The 22,353-nt window shown below is 41.0% G+C and overlaps 1 protein-coding gene across 2 annotated transcripts; it reads right to left on the bottom strand.

The window, feature by feature from the left end:
* Positions 1 to 371: 371 nt before the first annotated feature.
* dclre1b (DNA cross-link repair 1B) lies at positions 372 to 3,783 on the bottom strand. 2 transcript variants are annotated; one of them, XM_067240065.1, is made up of 5 exons: positions 3,534 to 3,783; positions 3,004 to 3,205; positions 2,718 to 2,883; positions 2,442 to 2,624; positions 372 to 2,313 (listed from the first exon to the last, which is right to left on the bottom strand). In XM_067240065.1, exons 2-5 carry the CDS (start codon positions 3,193 to 3,195, stop codon positions 1,139 to 1,141), a joined length of 1,716 nt encoding a protein of 571 aa, XP_067096166.1. In that variant the 5' UTR covers positions 3,196 to 3,205; positions 3,534 to 3,783; the 3' UTR covers positions 372 to 1,138. The 2 variants fall into 2 exon arrangements, with proteins under 2 accessions (XP_067096166.1, XP_067096167.1); XM_067240066.1 differs by lacking the exon at positions 3,534 to 3,783 and adding an exon at positions 3,345 to 3,349.
* Between the last annotated feature and the right edge of the window lie 18,570 nt (positions 3,784 to 22,353).

The following is a 22,353-nucleotide window of genomic DNA, read 5'->3' as shown; positions in this document are numbered from 1 at the left end:
TTCATTTAAACATGTACAGTTTGTAACTTTTATATATGTACATGGCCTTGTTTCCGTTCTGCAGAACACCTACAATATTCCACCCTTTCCTTCCCTCTCCCGCTCAGAGTGGAAAAGATTGTGTTTCATTAGACCTTGTTGGATGAGGAACAGGGTGATGGGAGACATGGAGGACAGGGGTCTAACCTGGGCAGGCTGGTTGTAGTGACAGACAGGTATACACTATAATATAATATACAATAAAAATATAACTATAATGAAGTGGGTGTGCTATTTATTTTCAATCTTATATTCCTGTTGAATTTTTCATCCATGCTATATACGTTTGTACCTAATCTAGAATTAATGAGGTTCCTTTAACATGTCTTTAAAATTTAAAATGTTCTTTATTTAATATTATTAGTAAGCGACTGCCATCTTCAGGTGGAATTATGCTATTACAAGCTACCCTTTCATTACAAAATCAAGACAAAAATGGGCATCACATTTTACATTTAACATATCTTTCAAAAGCTTTACTTCTTCAATACAAACAAAGTTACAGATGGGAGGAGCTCACAATCATTTACCAATTCCTTCACAATGAATTGGTGTTTCAATCCTTGCAGCAAACAGTCAGTATTAGGAAGTCAACATATGAAGTAAAGAAGTATAAATACTGTTGTGTTCACAGATGAGTATCTGGTTCACTATTATGATCGTAGGATTAATTATTGATGTACAATTTATGTATATATGGTACACATGCTAGCCCCCAAAAAACACTTGAGGGGTGGGGGGGAGAGAGAGACTGAAATGGCTAGTGTTCAATTCCAAGTCATTGTAGAAATGTGGGGCTTGTAATTCAATCCTTCAAAAAGGCTCACATAACAAATATCCTCCACTAGTAGAAATGTCGTCTGTCAACTAATGGTTACAGCTTTTCATTGGCAATCATGTTTTAATCTCTCTATTAAAAACTTGGTGAACCACTGCTGGCCTTCAACATTTTCAGAAACTACCGATTATCTTGTTGTGTTGACATTGTTCAACAGCTCAAAGTACAAGAAAGAGGTTTCTATTAGAAGACAAACACTTAGATAATTGTAAAAAATACATAAAAAATTATGTTTTAACCCTTCTCGTTATTAGAGCAATCTCAGCAGCAGAGGGTGCCATTTCCTTCCTTGACGACATGGTGTGGTTTCAGGCTGAACTTCTGTACCAGGCTTTTGTCAAGGAGACCACTGCACACAGACAGATCCTCCTCAGAGAATGGTAGCTGCAGCACCAGAGCCTGTTCACACTCAGTCAGGAGCTCAGACTGGGTTCTACTGTTGCAGGGAGAAGCTCTCACTAAGCCATCCCACTTACAGCTGACCTGTAATAGAGACTCACTGTTTTCTAGTTCTTCTGGAAGTCCATGGGGAAGGCTAGGGTCGTCGGACTCACTAATATAGTTCAAGGCAGTGACACTGTCGCAAGGAACATACTGTGGCTGACTCACACCTTTAGGCTTCAAGGAGGTGACGGTGTTCCTTAGTATCTCCTTGGGGGCAAAGTTGCTCTGGGTGAACTGGCTAAACGACACACTTTCCATTATCTCCATCTCATCAGAGACTCTCTGGACAACCTTCAGGCTCCACAGGTCCCCAGCACCCACACTCTCGCTGGTGGGAGAGGCATCGCTTGGGTCCATAATGGTGCAGCTCTCTCCACCCACCTCAGCCTCTTCCACTAGGGAGCCTCTCTCCCAGGCGCAGTCTATCAAGGGGGTTCTGGAGCTCCGGCTGGGGGACTCGAACACCACCCCCCTGAGTGTGGTTCGGCTGTGCCGGCGGGGTTGGTTGGGGAAAGCAGTCACAGCGAACGGGACCTTGGGTTGGGCTGCCATGTAGTTCTGGACAGACTCTGGGACCAAGACCTCATGACGCTTCCTGCGGGGCAGCAGGGCAGAGAAGGATGGGACGCAGCTCCCCACGATGGGAACCACGGAGGTGGGCCGCAATGCCGACACAAAGTCCTCCAGCTCCTGGTAGGAGGAGTGGTCTGAGTAGGGCACTACGTGAACGTCAGGGTGGAAAGAGACCAGGGGCCTGCTGGTGGGCAGGATGGCCAGGGTTGGGTACTCCTGGTTCCACAGGCGCAAGTTGGCTGAGCGGATCTGCGACTGGTCCACGGCTCGGATCCGGCCGGCTCCCGGCTCAGTGGTGAAGACATCGGGCAGCTCTAGGACTTTCAGGGTTTCCAGTCTCTCTGGGCTCACCTCCACCCAGGTCTTGAATTCTAAAGCCAGTTCCACCAGTAGGCACTCCTTACCAAGGGTATACATACCTGCAGGGAACACAAAAGTCACAGAAATCATCAGTTGTCTGATGTTTACATCAGAAACACGATGATTTATTTGTTAGTTGCAACTCTGCAGTGCTTATGAAGAGAGTCCACATAGATGAGGCCCTCACCGATGACCAAATTGTGGCTGGGGTGACTGCGGATGATCTCCTTGATCTGCTGGGTAGCTCGTTGTCTGGAAGGCAAGGTGCGTGTGGGGTCGCAATTGGTGTTGTCCAGGTACAGGACATCTATAGTGGTGTTGGTCCTCAGGCATTGCTCACGAAGCATGGACGGAGTGTATCTGAAGTCACCTGGAATTTGTGAAGTTTATTTCTTTAAGATGGAAGTTAATTTGAATATTTTTCACATTCATTTATTATCTGTAAACAAATTAAAAAACATGCCAGTGTAGAGGATGGTGCCAAAGTAGCCTTGGAAGAGAAACATGACAGCCCCAGGGCAGTGGTTGGCATCCAACAGGGTGACCGTCAGCTTCTCCTTGCCAATATCATCCAGTGGGAGTAAGTATGGCTCACCCAACTCCAGAGGGTGAATCCATTCCTCTCTCACCTGGAGAGAGGATATACCATTGATAACAAAGTAGCCAAGAGTCCAAAGGATTATGATTTTGATACATTACATTTGGAAAATGTGTCTGCCCTGCTGTATCATGATGATACTTGTTCTCACTTGTAGTTTAAGTTTCAGCAGTGTGGCTGAAACTGGAGAGCAGTATATGGGTCGGTTGCTCCAGGTGGACGTCAGACAGGCGGTGTGGTCACTGTGCATGTGGGAGAGGAAGAAAAGGCGTACGTGCGAACACTTGCGCACTTGCCAGAAGTCCACGGCCAATGGAGTGTGGGGAATGAGTTTCCCGTTCATTTTCAGAGTTCTAGTTTTCAAAAACAACAGCAGGAGAGTGAGAAACAAGCTAGTGAAACAATGGCTTCGTAAATAATGCTCTCCATCTTTACTACCATACAGTAACATGGAAATCAATTTAAACATTATTCAACAGAAATGGGGCTTACTGTCGCAGATAGCTCCCTGCATAGCCTGTATGCAGAAACATACAGATGTTCCTACTGTATTATTAGCCGATAGTGCTAGCTACAGTACTGTATTTGTGCAACCAAACGGTTATTGGGATTGGGAAGCCTTAGCTACTTAACAATTAGCACAAAAGCATGATACACTTTAACGTTTTGAGTTGTACTCACCTGTGTAGTGTGGCATTTCATAGCTAGTTAGTTAGCTGAATTGGCTGAGCGCTACCTAGCTAGCTAGCTTACTGCTGAGACTCCTGATTTGTAGTTTCCAACGTCATGAGCCACAAGCCGTTTCTTCTCAATGTAAATTATGAATGCATAAGGTAGATATCAATCTAGATGTCATTGCAATGCCAGTAAAGGGGGCACTTTTGGCCCTTTAGAACTGTAAACAGGGTTCGAGGTTTTCATGTCGCTGCTCTTTCACAGCCAGCCACCGCCCCGCCCAGATTAGCTGCGCTCCGCTCTTTTTTGTAGAATTGACTTCAACCATTGTCAATGTTATGTGCTCACATATAATCTGTCATATTTGTTAGAATCTCATATTATATGGTTTACGACTAGAGTTACCGTAGTTTTTTGAGCAGTTATAATCCTAAAAAGTAGGTCATTTGACGTGCACCGTATAAAAACGGTGACCATGGCCCATACAAGGCTATCATTGCAATTGATGATTTCCAACGCCACTTGGAGGAATACAATTATTGTCTCTGAAAATGTGCTCTGCGTGATTGTATTTGGGAAACCCAACATTTAAAAAGGAAGTTTTTTTTTATTTCAGGGCTGCAACCAAAACATTTTATTTCAGGGCGAAAACAACCAAAAGTTTGCCCCTTGATCTAATGGAAGAGGGGTAAACTTGACAGTGTATATTAACCAAATATTCTGGAATTGCAGTTATTTGACTATTAAATCAGAGCAAGAATGGTCAAAGTAAAGTTTAATTAAATTGATAACTTGTAACATTGCAACTGAATTAAATCGAGTACAAGGCAAGCATGTTAAAAAAGTAAGGTTCCTGCTCTATTATTGGGTGTACTTGACTTCGACAAGAGCACAACCTTTGTTCTCTCACATATATATATTTATTATTGTGAGAATGCTGTTAAGCATTCTCACTATTGTTTTCCTGTTTTTCTTTATTGTTGGAATGCTGCTTCAGCATTCTAAGTATTGTTCTTTGAATCAACTTATTGGGTGTGCTTTGCCTTCGGCAAGGGCACAACCTTTGTTCTCTCACATATATATTATTGTGAGAATGCTGTTCAGCATTCTCACTATTGTTTTTGAACTTCTTAGTTCTTCCGCCGTTTTTTGGCCTTTAACTAGTTCTGCATACTTTCACCGATTCCTACAATTCTTGTATCAAAACGTTCAGCTCCTTCAGGAGATGTTGGCTATGACTTTTGGTATTTCTCACTTTTATACTTTTTAAGACATTAAGGTTTTTGTGCAAATTATTCTCCCATTAAAAGTAATGGTAAATACTTTCAAATCATTAAAAAGCTTCCTCCTCTTTCAAACGTAACTACTTCAGCATACTTTCAGCTAGAGACACCATTCAACCTTTACAATGTTCACAAGACATTCAGCTATTCCCAAATGATTCAGCTTTTTCAAATATTCAGCCAATTTTGAATTATGACAGTTTGAAATACATTAAAATGTTTGCTCCTTCTTGATTTTTATGAATGAGCAGCAAGCAGAGTGGCACACTCTGCTGGCTGCTCTTTTTCTGATATTCAACTAAATTGTCAAACAAATTCCTCTAACGTTCATATAGTTTAACTTACAGAAACAAGTTATACCTTAAAATGTATGAAAAATTGTCATCTTTCAGCCAATGTAACTACTAAAGAGCTCACCTTGACAGTTTTTCAGCTATGAGCCTTGAAGCGAGAGCAGCCTTTCAAATTATCTCACTAACTTCAATGGAGAGGTGGGTAAAATCCGTCAGAGAAAGCAAGAAGGAAGACGATTTCGAAACTGCCGGTAGAGACATATTTCTGACCGCACAGACATATAAAGGACATCTCTAGTTTCGGCAGAGTCTTGGGTCTCGGAAAATATCCTCATTTTATTGATTGGACGTGTAGTTTTGCGTCTTGGTCAACTTGTTTGAGGTGTGGATGCTAGGTAAATGGTCGTTTTTCTCTCTGCCTAGCTCGTTAGCTATCACAGCTGCGCAATCGCCGTGGCAACCAAACAAACACGCACCAGGAAAGCAGAAGGAACACGTTTTTGAAACTGCAGGTACAGTCGTATTTCTGACTGCACAGACATATAAAGAATATCTCTGGTTTCGGCAGAGTCTTGGGTCTCGGAAAATATCCTTATATTTCGGATTGGACGTACAGTTTTGCGTCTAGGTTATCTTGTTTGAGGTGTGGATTCTAGCTACATTTCTCTTATTCTGTGCCCTCACCGCGTTAGCAATCATAGCTGCACCATCACCGTAACGACAGACACGCACCACTCAGTCTCTCACACAGGTGATTGGTACGTTTACTTGACCATGAGAAACCCGATTACTAGCAATTGTCGGTTTATACCAATAATACGATTACTCCGTTTACATGCGTAATTAGTTATGCGATTACTCAATAAACGCGTCTACATGATTCTTTTTTATTAATCGTTGTATGCTCCACGGACAAAACTTGCACCATCATCCTTCTGCAACAAAGTGTCGCAGTGTCTTCCTGTATCGGCCCTACTGCTGTATGTTTCATTCCATCAACACATTGAATCCTACTAAGAAAGCCGAGTAAACACACTCAATGGTAGGCTACATCTGCTACTGCTATTACTATCCCAACTATAATTTCAGCTGTTAAAACGATAATATTCTTGTTACGACTAGCTAGCCTACTTCTTCTTCTGTTTAACAGTTCAGCTTCTCCCGCATTGTAGGCTATTTAAACTCTTAGCTTTGTTAAGATGATGCAGTTCAGCTTCCACACTGCCTCTTTTGTGAATTTTTGAAATTCATTTCAGCTTGCGGGTATTTTCTCATTTCTCACTTTTATACTTTTTAAAATATTAAGGTTTTTGTGCAAATTATTCTCCCTTTAAAAGTAATGGTAAATCCTTTCAAATCATTGTTGGAATGCTGCTCCAGCCCCTTTCAAAAATACCTTTTGGTTGCTTTGAAGCTTCAGCTTATAACGTTCTACTAAATGTTCACTTTTCAGGTTTTTTAGCATGGTCAGCTATCCCCATTCAGGTTTTCAGCATTCTCACTGCTGTTTCGCAGGAACAGCCTTTTCTAGTTATTATTATTATTATTCTTTTTGCCCCCCTAAAACTCAGTCAATATTTGGCCTACATAGACAACGTAGGTGTCAAAAGTTTCGTCTTGGTAGTGATTGAGTTGCTTCTATTGGAATTTACGTTCCGTTGCATGGTTTGGGCTTAAGTTAAGTTTTTGTGGCGAAAAGTGAAGCTAACGGTGGCTAATTTGCTAGCCACAGTCACTGACGTTACTAACGTCACTACGTCACGAAAACACGCGTGACTACCTTTGGCAGAACATTCGTTTCGCATCTGTTAACTTGGGGGATAGCTAGGCTAACTATAGCTTTACTGCAAGGCAGCTGCAGAAACGCCACAAGCAAAGAGGCCAGGGTGATAAATATTTACTCATTTTACTTTGTGATATGACACACAATTGTGATGTGTAATTTACAATATAAGCTGATATTATTAAGGAAGTACATCTACTTTCGGAAACAGTAGTCTACTATTTCACTGAAATATTAGCATCATGACATTAGCCTGTGTTGCCCGGGCAACACATACTACAGTGGTCTATGATGTATCTGTTTTCAATCGTTAAAATAAACATTCCTCACATATACATTTTCGTTGTAGGATTTATTCTGACATTAGTAAACGATTTGTTGGTGAAATTACCATTACCTGTGGTTTCAAACCAGTGTAGCTCACTGCAACGCTGTAGCTTACGCGAGACACACTACAAAAACATCTAGCTACAGTACACAGCTGTTTAGGAAGTCAAACGGCGACAGAAAATGTTCGGCACTCCCCTTACTTAAATCAAAAGTCTATCTAACTACTAACCTGAACTTCATTGCCACAGCCTAAACGTTGTCAATCTGTTCATGAAAATAATTAATTTCAGCCTACACCGTACAACGGAACGTTAAATCCAATTCAACCAACGCAATCGCTACCAAGACGAACACAGCAGTAGTCTACTACTGTACCGTAGTAGTACAATTTACCGGGGCAGCTTCTCCACACAGGGCTATATCGCATTTTGCGTTGTTACTGACAATGATCGCTACCAGTGAGCTTTTTATGAATGAGCGATTTTCCACTAAATAAATGTCAATCTTATTTACGTTTTGGGGGGCATATTTTCAGTTAGCAGATGGGACTGTCTGAATCGCGATTCCATCTTCTACTGCCGGTAACGTTGTATAATAATCTTCAAAGGGGGTTCTTTATTCATGAATGAATGCAATATGAGTAGGCTAAATGCCTTAAAATATCACGAGAAGGGAAAAACTTTAAAGGACGTTTAAGTCATAGAGATTAGGTCAATTTTCACACCGGTCTGCCAAATTTATTCGTTTTGATTCAATGATGAGGCTGCCTCTTGCAGGGGAAATGAGAAGATATCTATTTTATTCTACACTTCACTCGTATTTTCAGTTGTAAATGAGCAGCAAAAAAATGCTTTTAAATCTATGTAATCTTTATGAATAATAAGTATGCATTTTTATATAAAATATAGAGAAATATCAGTTGTAAAAATGTCATCCAAAAACGCCTGTGCAACCGACGCAAGCAAGCACACCCTACAATTTCCCCAGAAATTGTACCCTCTCTAGTTATTGTTGGAATGCTGCTTCAGCATTCCAATTATTGTTCTTTGAATCTTAATTGTTGGAATGCTGCTTCAAGCATCTTCTTCTTCTTCTATTTCTTCCAAGACACCTTTCAGCGCCTTCAAATCTTCAGCTATTAAAACCGTTCAGCTATCAAAAAATTCAGCAGTTTCAGGCCATGGGTGCTATGACTTTTCAGCTTTGTACCTCTTATGCTTGAATTAATATAAATCAATATTCATAATATTTTTTACATGGGTTTCCAATGGAGTTTTCTTTCAAATCCTCTCAAACTTCTTTAAACTTCTTCAACTTCCAAATCATTCTTCTTTCTCAATCTTTTTTACAAAATTTACATTTAGTAAATGTTCGTTTTTCTCTCTGCCTAGCTCGTTAGCCATCACAGCTGCGCCATCACCGTGGCAACCAAACAAACACGCACCAGGAAAGCAAAAGGAACACGTTTTCGAAACTGCAGGTTGAGTCGTATTTCTGACTGCACAGACATATAAAGAATATCTCTGGTTTAGGCAGAGTCTTGGGTCTCGGAAAATATCCTTATTTTTTGGATTGGACGTATAGTTTTGCGTCTAGATTAACTTGTTTGAGGTGTGGATTCTAGCTACAGTAGTTATTCTCTCTGCCCAGCTCGTTAGCGATCACAGCTGCTCCATCGCCGTGGCAACCAAACAAACACGCACCAGGAAAGCAGAAGGAACACGTTTTTGAAACTGCAGGTACAGTCGTATTTCTGACTGCACAGACATTTAAAGAATATCTCTGGTTTCGGCAGAGTCTTGGGTCTCGGAAAATATCCTTAGATTTTGGATTGGACGTACAGTTTTGCGTCTAGGTTATCTTGTTTGAGGTGTGGATTCTAGCTACATTTCTCTTATTCTCTGCCCTCAGCGCGTTAGCAATCATAGCTGCACCATCACCGTAACGACAGACACGCACCACTCAGTCTCTCACACAGGTGATTGGTACGTTTACTTGACCATGAGAACCCCGATTACTAGTAATTGTCGGTTTATGCCAATAATACGATTACTCCGTTTACATGTGTAATTAGTTATGCGATTACTCAATAAACGCGTCTACATGATTCTTTTTTATTAATCGTTGTATGCTCCACGGACAAAACTTGCACCATCATCCTTCTGCAACAAAGTGTCGCCGTGTCTTCCTGTATCGGCCCTACTGCTGTATGTTTCATTCCATCAATACATTGAATCCTACTAAGAAAGCCGAGTAAACGCACTCAATGCACACATCTGCTACTGCTATTACTATCCCAACTATAATTTCAACTGATAAGACTATAATATTCTTTTCATGACTAGCTAGCCTAGGCCTACTTCTTCTTCTGTTTAACAGTTCAGCTTTCAGCTTCTCCCGCATTGTATTTCAGCTCTTAGCGTTGTTAGATGATGCAGTTCAGTTTCCACACTGCCTCTTTTGTGTGACTCACACATTTATTGACATTCATTTCAGCTTGCGGGTATTTTCTCATTTCTGTATTTTCTGCAATTTAAGAAAAATAATTTCATCTTGCAGCATTCCAACGCATTTTCAGCAGGAAATGCCTTTCTAGTTCAACTTCTTATTCTTCTTATTCTATTTCTTCCGTGGCATGTTTCAGCGCCTTCAAATCTTCAGCTATTAAAACTGTTCAGCTATCAAAAAATTCAGCAGTTTCAGGCCATTCCTGCTCTGGCTTTTCAGCTTTGTACCTCTTATGCTTGAATTAATATAAATCAATAGTCATAATATTTTTAACATGGTTTTCCAATGGAGTTTACTTTCAAATCCTCTCAAACTTCATAAAACTTCGTGGTCTATGATGTAGCGTTATCTGTTTTCAATCGTTAAAATAAACATTCCTCACATATACATTTTCGTTGTAGAATTTATTCTGACATTAGTAAACGATTTGTTGGTGAAATTACCATTACCTGTGGTTTCAAACCAGTGTAGCTCACTGCAACGCTGTAGCTTACGCGAGACACACTACAAAAACATCTATACTACACAGCTGTTTAGGAAGTCAAACGGCGACAGAACATGTTCGGCACTCCCCTTACTTAAATCAAAAGTCTATCTAACTACTAACCTGAAATTCATTGCCACAGCCTAAACGTTGTCAATCTGTTCATGAAAATAATTAATTTCATCTTAAACCGTACAACGGAACGTTAAATCCAATTCAACCAACGCAATCGCCAAGACGAACACAGCAGTAGTCTAGTACTGTACCGTAGTAGTACAATTTACCGGGGCAGCTTCTCCACACAGGGCTATATCGCATTTTGCGTTGTTACTGACAATGATCGCTACCAGTGAGCTTTTTATGAATGAGCGATTTTCCACTAAATAAATGTCAAGCTTATTTACGTTTTGGGGGACATATTTTCAGTTAGCAGATGGTACTGTTTGAATCGCGATTCCATCTTCTACTGCCGGGTAACGTCGTTCTTCAAAGGGGGTTCTTTATTAATGAATGAATGCAATGAGTAGGCTAAATGCCTGAAAATATCATGAGAAGGGAAAAACTTAATATGACGTTTAAGTCATAGAGATTAGGTCAATTTTTACACCGGTCTGCCAAATGTATTCGTTTTGATTCAACGATGAGGCTGCCTCTTGCAGGGGAAATGAGAAGACATCTATTTCATTCTACACTTCACTCGTATTTTGAGTTGTAAATGAGCAGCAAAAAAAAAATGCTTTTAAATCTATGTAATCTTTATAAATAATAAGTATGCATTTTTATATAAAATATACAGAAATATCAGTTGTAAAAATGTCATTCAAAAACGGACCCCTGTGCAACCGATGCAAGCAAGCACACCCTACAATTTCCCCAGAAATTGTACCCTCTCTAGTTGTATATTGTAGAGAGAAATTGAAGCGAGCAAGCAACGCTCCTAATTGTCTTTTATACCCAACAATTTTCTGTAAGAACAACCAATCAGACCACATATTGACCCCAATATATGAATACTAATGCAACACTACATCACAAACGTCGCCGTTTGACTTCCTACAGCTGTGTAATGTTTTTGTTGTCGTTTGTCTCACGTAGGCTACAGCGTTTCAGTGAGCAACACTGGTTTGAAACCACAGGTAATGGTAATTTCACCCACAAATCGTTTACTTGTAATGTAATGTCATAATAAGTCCTACAACGAAAATGTATTTGTGAGGAATGTTTATTTTAAAGATTGAAAACAGATGCATCATAGACCACTGTAGTATGTGTTGCCCGGGCAACAGAGGCTAATGTCATGATGCTAATGCTTCAGTGAAATAGTAGGCTACCGTTTCCAAAAGTAGATGTGGGCCTACTTCCTTAATAATATCAGCTAATATTGTACATTACATTTCATAATTGTGTTTCACATCACAAAGTAAAATGAGTAAATAGTTATCACCCTGGCCTCTTTGCTTGTGGCGTTCCTGCAGCTGCCTTGCAGTAAAGCTATAGTTAGCCTAGCTATCCCCCAAGTTAACAGATGTGAAACGAATGTTCTGCTACAGGTAGTCACGCGTGTTTTCGTGACGTAGTGACGTTAGTAACGTCAGTGACTGTGGCTAGCAAATTAGCCACCGTTAGCTTCACTTTTCACCACAAAAACGCAATTTCTACTTAAACCATGCAACGGAACGTAAATAAAAATACAACCAACGCAATCGCTACCAAGACGAACCTTTTGACACCGCCGTTGTGTATGTAGTCCAAATATTGACTGATCCTTAGGGGGGCGAAAATAAATAATAATAAATAAATATATATGTGAGAGAACAAAGGTTGTGCTCTTGCCGAAGGCTTGAGCACACCCAATAAGGTGTGAAAACCATCAAGCTTCAAGATCAACTTTATCCAGCAACTTCAGTCTTTAGCATATCAGAGGTGGGGGCAGAGTGTCTCCAAACCTACTAAGAGTAACTAGGGGGTCAGAGCGGTTAGGGAATCAGGCTATTAATCAGATGGTTGCCGGTTCTATTCCCGGCCGTGCAAAATTAAGTTGTGTCCTTGGGCAAGGCACTTCCACTTGCTTTGGGGGAATGTCCCTGTACTTACTGTAAGTTGCTCTGGATAAGAGTGTCTGCTAAATGACTAAATGTAACTAAACACAATTTAAACCCACATTGTTAATACTTACACACAAACTCACTTAATCGTGACTAAATTCACTTAAAAGTTGCAGCCCTGAAATAAATAAAAAAAATCCCCACCCACATCTTTGACCAGAAAGCCTTATTTGAAAATATGATGGGGTGATCAAAGGCAGAAATTCAGTTACTGGGTTACACTCTTGGTTTTACTCTAAGCAATTATATTTTGCTTGTATGACACAAAACAAGCATCCTCCTGAACAGGCCTTCCCCCTGAATTTTCCTATATAAAAAATCCCCTAGGTGGCAGTAGGAGCAAAGCAAAACACACTGAAGATGCTGTGAATTGAGCTGTTTCCTGGCAACGGTGCCAGAGCTCCCTTCCCCCACCTCTCACAAGCACAGCTGACTTAAGGATTATACCTGGGGATGCTGTGCAGCAGACACACCCACTTTATATCACACAGCTGGGAACCGACCCTCCACTCCTGCCAAGAAGGAAATAAATTAAGAAATACATTAAATATAAGAAACTCCCCTAGAGATGAACCTGCCAATATAAACTGTTGATGTGATTAATCATGTTGATCCAATGATGAGGAAGGCTTTAGAGAAAGATCCCCATGTGTGATTATTGGAATAAGGCAGCAGAAATCAGTCCTATTTATATGCGTACATCTCAGGGGAGGGCTTTCTGAGAAGAATTATACTAATCTTTAATAAAAAAGAGAGACAGCTTGCCAAAAGTAAGTAGAAAGTTATCTTTCTTGTTTACATTCCAACACACATGTTTTAGGGTTAGGCGTAATCTACATGCCAGTCATTACAATCGAAATCTTTTTTTTGTGAGAAAATCAAAAAGCAACATGCAAAATTACAGTTCACCTTAAAATCAAATTTGTGGAGCCCAACACAGGATGAGTTGTGGTCTATTTGTTAGACAAAGGCAATGATGACATCTTGGCCAGATGTCTAATGTGTCAAGAGTACAGATATGGCTGTCACACTCCGTGATAACTTTAATCTACCTCAGTGTTGCTGTGACATCTCCAACATTCTTTGGCATATAGTCTTTCCCTGACTATTAAAAATTCTCACTCTTGCTACGTTAAACATTCCCTTTTTGTTATGTGTAATGAACAATGTGAAAATATTTTATAGTGAAATAGTTGATTATTGATCTGCGACAAAGGGGGAGACTTTGGCCAACAGATTGCTCTCAGATGTGTATGAATGGAACCTTAAGTTCCACAACACTTTCAAGACCCACACAGGGTCTCCAAGGCATTCTTGACATTGGCATTTTATCAGCCCCCATGAATGGAACAGTAATGTGAAATATCTCTGTTGCCACCATACATCTGAGTCAACACATTTGTTCTGTCAGGAGCTAAGTGGTTCGCCCCCCCAACCCCCCCCCCCCCCCCCCCGCCAATATAAGGCCCCCGTCATACACACTTCGGTGTTGCAGCAGGGTATTTATGAAAGTGCTGAATTAACCAGAGAGATGCCTTAGAGGGAGTTGGAGTGGTACGTTGCCTATGAGCAGTTTTGAGAGTACTTTCCCACCCAAACTCAGCCTTCACTCAGCCCTTGCAGGCAGACAGGCAGGCACACATAATAAACACTACATCATTCAAGGAAATTATACTGCTGGCATACTCACCCCTTACTCACACAGACACACACACGCACTATGAGACAGCAGGGTGTCTGAGCTCCTTCGATTGGACATGCAGAGAGTATTGACACCACAGGCACTACTCTTCTTGCTCTGCATCAGGTGGACAGTACTGGAGAACACCATCAAAGTAGCACAGTGAGTCAGAAACAGATGAGCAGATATTTAGTTCTGCTGCAGGGCATTGGGTGTTGTACACTGAGTTGAGAATTCCATTAGATTTCTCCTCCTCATTTGATTTGATTTGATTAGCTCAGTTCATTAAACCTAGGCTTTAAATGGCTGTGTGTGGAGCTCCTGTGGACTGGCAAGGGGTGTAGTTTCGGAATGCATACTACATTCAGAGCATCTGGGGATCCAAGATGGCGCGGATGATTGCAGCCTCGGCAAGTTGGTGCGTCCTGTTTTCTCTTGTTTTGTCTGTAAATTAACCTCTGAAATCCCCAAGATCCTAATTAACTGTCTGGTTGGAAACACAGACACAGTCAAGTGAAACAAACATTTCAAGTTTACTAGCTACAGTATATGCTTTCTTGTGCTATATGGTCTAACAAAGTCTCACAATGATTTGAATGGTAGCAACTAAGGTGCATTAACTTATTCTCTCTAATGAAAGTACTGTCAACTACTAGCAATATTATGCCACTGATAGCTACCCTGAGTCTCATGTCCTAAATAATTGTTGAGGTGGAAGGGTTGACGTTATATGGGGGATTTCTTTTAAATTCAAGCAATGTGAGAACTATTGCCTTTTGATGTGCTGCAATTGTGCAGTTTTGTGTGACTGGGCAATTAATTTGCAGATAATGAATTTGACGTATTTGTAACCTTGTTTTTCTACACTGAGTTTCTAGTTCCTGTAATTCATAGCAGATAGAGATTTCAATTTGACAATCTATGTTAAACTCGGTAGTTGCATTACCCAAGATTTGGGAATGATAAACCTTAGAACCTCATTCACTCTTCAGATTACCACTTATGTTAACCACTCATCCATGATTAATCATTTATACTTTTAGCTCTGACTTGACAAGGTCAGTGTCAAATCTGCCAATCAAGGGCAGACAACTATCAGTACACTGAAAACAAGATCTGTTATCAACAAAAGGTTTTGAATGCAAGGTCACAGGGACATAAGAACACAGAATGTATATCTTCTATAAATCAAGATAATTTATTTGAAGGAAATTATATATAATGCTTCTTTTCGTATAGGATTAAAGGGCTTAAAAGAACACACTTTTTCCATCCAGGTACAGTGAATTCCCAGTTTGATTCATGCGAAAGGAAAACTAGATAAAAATAAAAGGTCGATTGAATAATTTATATTGCAGGGTAAAAAAAAACCCTTAATGGGTTAGGAAGGGAGTGTGCACAATAGGCAATGATTTTGGGTATTGAAGTGCTTGAAAATATACTTTACCTACTCATGGTTAGGTAAAGTGCCAACACGTTCATGTGTAACATAGGTACAGCATGGAGGAACCTGAGGAACATAGGAATACCGACTATTGTTATGCTACCCAGGAGACTACAGCACTCTGCTTCTATTTTCTTTGTCATTTCACACATTTGCCAACTGAGGTGATTGGTTGGTTTGTAGCTGACGGTGCCCTGAAATGACTTCACACTGAAGAGTGTCATGTTTGAGTGTGCGTTTGTGACAGTGAGTTTCTGTTAATGTGTGTGTAATGACTATAGGAGAAAGTTTGTTAGTCCAAGAGAGCGAGGGAGAAGGAGTCAGAGAAACAGGATAAGAAAAGGATGACAGTCTTGCATTGAATCTAAAGAAACCACCCTGCAACGTTTTTTGTTTGTTCCTATCACTGTTGACCAAAAACCAACCAAGGATAATCCTTTCCCAGAGTTGTGGTTGGGATACAATCGCCCTCCCCAGCCAAAGAGGCGTCAATTCACCCAGCGGACCACTGCCTCCACCCAGAATCTGATGAATGGTTTACTACTAATATAATGTCATAATAAATCATAAAACGTTCATTGATGTGTGTATGGAAGCAAATCGTTACCAAAATGCAAATGCATTTCCAGAAATGCATTTGCATTTTAAGAATGTGGCTGCATTATTTGACTCATAAATGAAATTAGTAATCAATCATCCTATTTGCATTTTAATTTTCTTCTTCAAGAGTGCTCAATCTTTCACTTAATTAAAATGAAAAAGAAATAGACATTTGAGATTTAATTTTCAAAACATGCCCCAGCAAATAGATACCAAAATTCAATTTGAAATGTAAAATTTGAAAATTGAAATGCATTTCCAGAAATGCATTTTCATTTTAAGAACGTGGCTGCAAAATCGTGACCACAATTCAAATTCAAATGCATTTCCAGAAATGCATTTTCATTTTAAGAACGTGGCCACAATTCAAATTCAAATGCATTTGCAGAAATGCAAAATGAACGAAAAAGCATTCTGAGCGACGCAGCAGAGTGACGTCAGTAGCCGCTCTTCTTCAGCTCCCTGCTGACCGAGCTACCCATCTTGTTCGGTAGGGGGCGGTGTGCACATCTGCATTGCATTACATTGCAAATGTGCCGGGAAATTGATTGAATTGCCGGGTCTTTAGAGGACGCATCACAGACTGAGCAACTTGATGTCAAACAATGACTAAAACAGTGGCAGAGCTACTATTAATGTGTAAATCTGTGACGGCAGAGTATGTAGCCAAGCTCTCTATGACTTGTTCTACTCGGTCACGGGCATCAGACTCATATATTATTAGATTCTACCTGCTCAGCTAATTCTAACAGTGTTTGCACAATTTGAGGCAGCGCCATGATCTGTGATGAGTCCTCTAAAGCAACCTTTTTTGCGCCACGGACCGCTTTCATGTAAGACATATTTTCATGGACCGGCAGGGACGGACTGGGAGGAAAGATAGGCCCTGGACAGCTGCGGTGCTAATGCATGCACATTCTGGGTTTGATGTGATCCTAGTTAGTGACTTCCACACCTAATGCAAGTGCGCGGAGTTAGGTGTGGAAGGATGTTTGTCCTCCCCGAACGTACGTTGAACGTTGCTGAACTTACCCTCAGATTCAAGTCTGCGTTTCTTTAAAAGAAACTCAGACTTGAACTTTAGCTATGAAGCTTACAATACTGTTAGTGTTAATTATGAAGAAGTGTCATACACTAACATTGCTACCGGTATTTTGCTAAGGCAGTTGATTGTTTTGGAAATGTGACAAACAATGCCCACGATAGCTAAAGTTACATCATCAGAATGGGATTTATTCGCCATGAAAGTTTGCACAGACAAGGAATTTGCCGTGGCAGGTTCTTCTCATCGTCATGTTATTCTCCCAGTTCTGCACTGAATTCGGGTGGGGGAGAGTAACGCCATCTCCAGTCAATGTAGTAGAACCGTGATCCCAAGCTAGCCATCGACATCACTGTGTTTACACCGGCAGACGCTGTGCAAACCACTTCCGGCGGAAATGAAGTGCATTTGTGTAGAGTTATGGCGGCCCCATAGAGTTAACAGAGCCTGTTTATGTTCATGTTAACAGTTTATTTAATCCGATACAATGCGTTGGAAATCATACTCGAATCACAAGAAAAAAAGCAACATATGTGATGAGTTCCATCTAGAATAGCCCTATATTTATCCCTATAGCCTATTTCTAACAACCAAGTGAAAGGAATACTATACAATGACAGCATACATTTACGTAAAGTCTGCATCATGTCTCTGATTCTTATCGGACTTGTACCCCATTCTGCCACTGCAATGCCTAGCTCACACGCTCGCAACCATATAAATCTATGCTCGCGACTGGTTGTCGCAAAGTATGACGTGTACAGCTAGTTGCAAGCGTGCACGAGGTCTCGGAGCTAGGGAAAAAAAGAGCCACTGAGCACTTTTCATAGAAATGAATGGGGACGCCGTCTTGGAAGACAAAAGTTGCTTCCTCTAGTAATATTAACTCTATGTAGTTTACCCATTTCGGATTGGTTTCAAATTTACAAATTATTGGGGGAGATAGTTTTGTAAATGTTGGCTGGAGTTAATAGAATAAAAACGACCGGAAGAGCCTGAAATCTAACAAGAAATGCAATACCACCTACATCCATTGCTTCAAGCCGAGGGGCGAGCGGTGGGGGCTTGGGCGGTAGTGATGGGAAGTTCGGATCATTTTACTGATTCGGTTCTTTGAATCTCGTTCAGTAAAATGAACGAATCTTTTGTCGAGCCATTCGTTCATTTCAACGGGGGGGGGGGGGGCTATCCGTCCACTGCAAACACGTATCATATTCTCATGTAGGTTAGTGCATGACGTGCACCAGCAGATACTATTTTAAGAGTTAAAATATGATACATTAAAATAATGTATCATGACAGTTGTATGATTTGGTCATTTATTATCACACTAGTATTTAATTATCACGGCAAACAATTACACTGCACTAAACTGTAAGTGTAAATGTTAAGTGAAAATAACAAAACCAGTCAGTATGATGACTTGAGCGAATATCATTCACGTCTTACTAAAACAGCGGCCACGCGAAAGGGAATGAGGAAACTGTTTCCTCTACTAAAAAATACAATGTGGGTCACGTGAAAAAAGGATCCAAAGACTCGTAGAAGGACCGATTCGGGAAATGAACGAATCGTTCGTTTCCTCCAGTACAGAGCCTATGCAGGTCACGTGAAAAATGATCCAAAGACTCGTAGAAAGACCGAGTCGGGAAATGAACGAATCGTTCGTTTCCTCTAGCTACCACTACAGAGCCTATGAAGGTCACGTGAAAAATTATCCAAAGACTTGTAGAAAGACCGAGTCGGGAAATGAACGAATCGTTCGTTTCCTCTAGCTACCACTACAGAGCCTATGCAGGTCACGTGAAAAATGATCCAAAGACTCGTACCCGAAGACCGAGTCGGGAAATTAACGAATCATTTCTGTTTACTTGGACGAGCCTATGCAACAGTCCCGATGCGCGGCCACAAGAAAATGAACGAATCACTCTTTGAGAGGACTCGTTACTCCCGAGTCCTTGTAAGGATTCGTTCAAAATGAACGAATCGTTCACGAACGACACCACTATTGGGCGGCCCCCTGGGATTTGGCGCGTAAACTTGTGTATAGGAGCGCCCTGGATAAAAAGACAAACTTCCACATGCTAGCCGGTGTCTGGCCGCTACAGGTAGCAGCCTGCTAGCAGAGGCCTGTTCCATAAAGCGAGGTTACCGAATAAGCCAGACTTATGTCAGTTAGTCAGACTCATTTTTAGTTCATACGGTTCCATAAAGCTAGTTCGAACTCGGTTACTATGGCAACTTAGGCTGCAAAACTAGTCTGGTCCGGGGCAGGCTAAACTGTCAGGCTTAGCGTGACTTGGTGCTTAACCAGACCTTCCTGTAACACTGACCCAACGGGAAAACGATGATTTACCACGGATATTCTAATTTTCTTATTCTCATCAGTTCAATATGTTCAACATTGATAGAAAATCAACTTAAATAGCCTACATAGGCTACAACATTTAGCCTAATGCATTAAACGATGATGAACAATGATTTGATACACGCCACGTTAAACGTAGCCTATGGCTTGCTTAGTTTGTGATTTCAAATGTTTAGGCATCAGGCATAGGCCTATCTCAATCTAAATTATCTGAGTATAATTAGCATAGCTGTATAGTTGTTAACAGTAATATACAACTGCAAAACAAACCTAAATCCAAAGGCTATCTATATACTCTATTTTCCCGACACAACCATGTTAAAAAGTTAGGCTACTGGGTAATGTATTGATTAATGGTAGGCTATTTATTTAAAACAATGTCAAAAAAGTAAATTTACATGTGTTTAGAGGGTGTCTGTTTTTTAATCAACGAAGTAACTAAAGGTCTAAAAAAGGACCTCGACCTACGTAGCCTATCGTTCACGTCAATCATGGCATGTCGTTTCATTTTGATGAAGCGGTGGATGAGGGAGCTTTCATAGTACAAGGCTTAAAGGGAACATTCTTTCTGTAAGAAGTCACATGGCCGTGTGCATTGCTTTTGCCGTGGTGGATTGTATGATCCATGTTTTACCTCTCTGGCTGCTTAAGAATAGGGTGCACGCGCAAATAGCTTGACTACTTAAATCTGACTTGAATTAGTAGGACTGCGTGAGCTGAAATTGGCCTTTATGGAACCGCTTTAGCCCCGCTTGACTTGTTAAGCTAATTCAAGTCTGGTTTGGGACTTTAAGTCCAACTTATTTGAGCGGCCTTTATGGAACAGGCTCCAGGTCGACTGACTCGATTTCCTTCTCATACTTTACCGTAGCGTCACAGTCAAAGATTTATATATTGGCCCGCGGGCCGCCTGTTGTTTGTAAACATTCGGGATGCGCACGCAACATGGTGACAGCCGGGAAAGGTAGCCTTTATAACGGTTAGTGGATTACATGGATAATACAGAGACCAAAAGACCAAAAATGTCATGGAGGACAGCCTTTAAGAGAGAAATCGATTCCCAATTGATCTGTCACATCAAAATTTGGATTTGGGTCACAAAAGTCTTGAAATTTGAGTGAGAATGTCGCCTGGTAGACCGCATTGTCTTAGGCGGCAGCCAGTCTCTTGTCTTGGTCGCGTCATGTCACAAAGTTCATAATTTTACAGTTCGGTCAATTCTACACCAAAACAAATTCTACACCAAAAAAGGCAGGGCAGCTTTCAAGAGATATGGGAATTCTGCTTTTAGCCAACTGGTCCGATTATTTTTGTGATTTATGTAAAACTGGCAATCTGAGTGAGACTGCGTCCCACGGCTTTATACTGTTTTGACGTTAGCCTCAGAGTCAGACTCGTCGCTCCCTGGCACAATGTTGTATTTCACTCCATTCTACACCAAAAACGTCAGGGAGGACTGCCTTTTGTAGATACGAGCCTGCTGAAGATTGCCAGTATCTCGGATTTCTTTAACCGAGCCTGTTTCATTCGTCGTTTGCCTGAGAAAGCAACCTCTGTTAGCCAGGCTAGTTTAGCCCGAGCCAGCCTAGTTTTTCCTGTTCACTCCATTCTACACCAAAAACGGCAGGGAGGACTGCCTTTTGTAGATTTGAGCCTGCTGAAGATACCCAGCATCTCGGATTTCTTTAACCGAGCCTGTTTCATTCTAGCCTGTTACTAACGAGACCCTCGTACATTTCATTTGTACAGAGGGTCTGGGATTGCTCCATTGACAAGCGTTAACTTCCTTGAAGGTGGGTACTCTGTTGAAGTTTAAAACTATTGGATCTGCTCAGAGCCACTCTGATCTTCTATAACCAATCGCTAGCGTTCGCCTTAGCCAACTCTTCACCACTACTGTAACGGAGCTAGCTGCCGTATCTGGAAAATCAAACTTTTCCCGAACCCCGTGGGGAGAAGGGCCACAACATCATGGCCACCAACAAAACTCAGCAAGGATTGTTCTTGCTCCGGCTTTAACTTATGGATATTCGGCAGCGTTGCAACAACAGACCGAATAGCTTCGCTTGCATCTTTCTCCGCCGCTATTACTGAACTTCAACTCAAACTAATGCACAACATCAACGTCATCGTTCTCAGCCACTCCCTCTGTTCGCTGATTGGACCTACAAAAAATGTGTTTCTGAAAACGGACTAATACACCGAAATCCCAGATCTAGTACAGAAGCAAAATCGAAATTGAGCAGAAGTACGTAGGAGGGCAGAGCCAGGCTAGTTTCATTCGTCATTTGCCTGAGAAAGCGACCTCCGTTAGCCAGGCTAGTTTTGCCCGATCACTTGGTCAGGCTATTTAAAGGTATCGGGGTCAAGTGACTTTTGTGCATGGACAAGTGAAACGTAAATGTACTTGCTCAAAGGACAAGTGCCTCAAAAAGTTAATGTCAAGCCCTGCAATCAAGTGGCCGGAGATATATGATGACCTGATAGACAATCCAAGTGTATTATACCAGGGATGGAGATTTGAACTATTCGAATAGTATCCGAAATTATTTTCGAATATCCGGATAATCTATTTTTATTAATGTGGTTCCGTTATGTAATTAGCCTGACATGACGCAAAGCATACAGTAAACACATGAACCACCAAACATGCTGGCAATAATTGGGACTGTTAAGCTATTATATTAAATAAGGATTGAATAAAGAAAACAAATGAAAGATCAATTTATCAACATGACGCAAAGACAATGAACTTGAAAAAACGCTGCGTCTTCAGACGTATAGGCTGAAAACTAAGCTTCTTGTAGCGCCAAATGAAATGAAAGGAGACTCGCAGCAGAACGCAGGGTCACGTAGCATACCTTTGTTGATGGTTTTCATCATTTCTAACGTCACAACTATTAGA

The sequence above is a fragment of the Osmerus mordax genome, chromosome 7 (assembly GCF_038355195.1).
Source record: "Osmerus mordax isolate fOsmMor3 chromosome 7, fOsmMor3.pri, whole genome shotgun sequence".
Classification (NCBI taxonomy): Eukaryota; Metazoa; Chordata; class Actinopteri; order Osmeriformes; family Osmeridae; genus Osmerus; species Osmerus mordax.
The sequence above is the reverse complement of the archived record's forward strand: the minus strand, read 5'-3'. Positions and strand labels throughout refer to the sequence as shown.

Excerpts from the sequence above, each read along its gene's own strand:
- dclre1b (XM_067240065.1), bottom strand. The coding sequence starts at position 3,195 with ATGAACGGGAAACTCATTCCCCACACTCCATTGGCCGTGGACTTCTGG. Across the intron at positions 2,884-3,003 it reads TGCTGAAACTTAAACTACAA|GTGAGAGAGGAATGGATTCA; the intron begins GTGAGAACAAGT and ends TCCTCTCTCCAG. Across the intron at positions 2,314-2,441 it reads CAGCCACAATTTGGTCATCG|GTATGTATACCCTTGGTAAG; the intron begins GTGAGGGCCTCA and ends TGTTCCCTGCAG.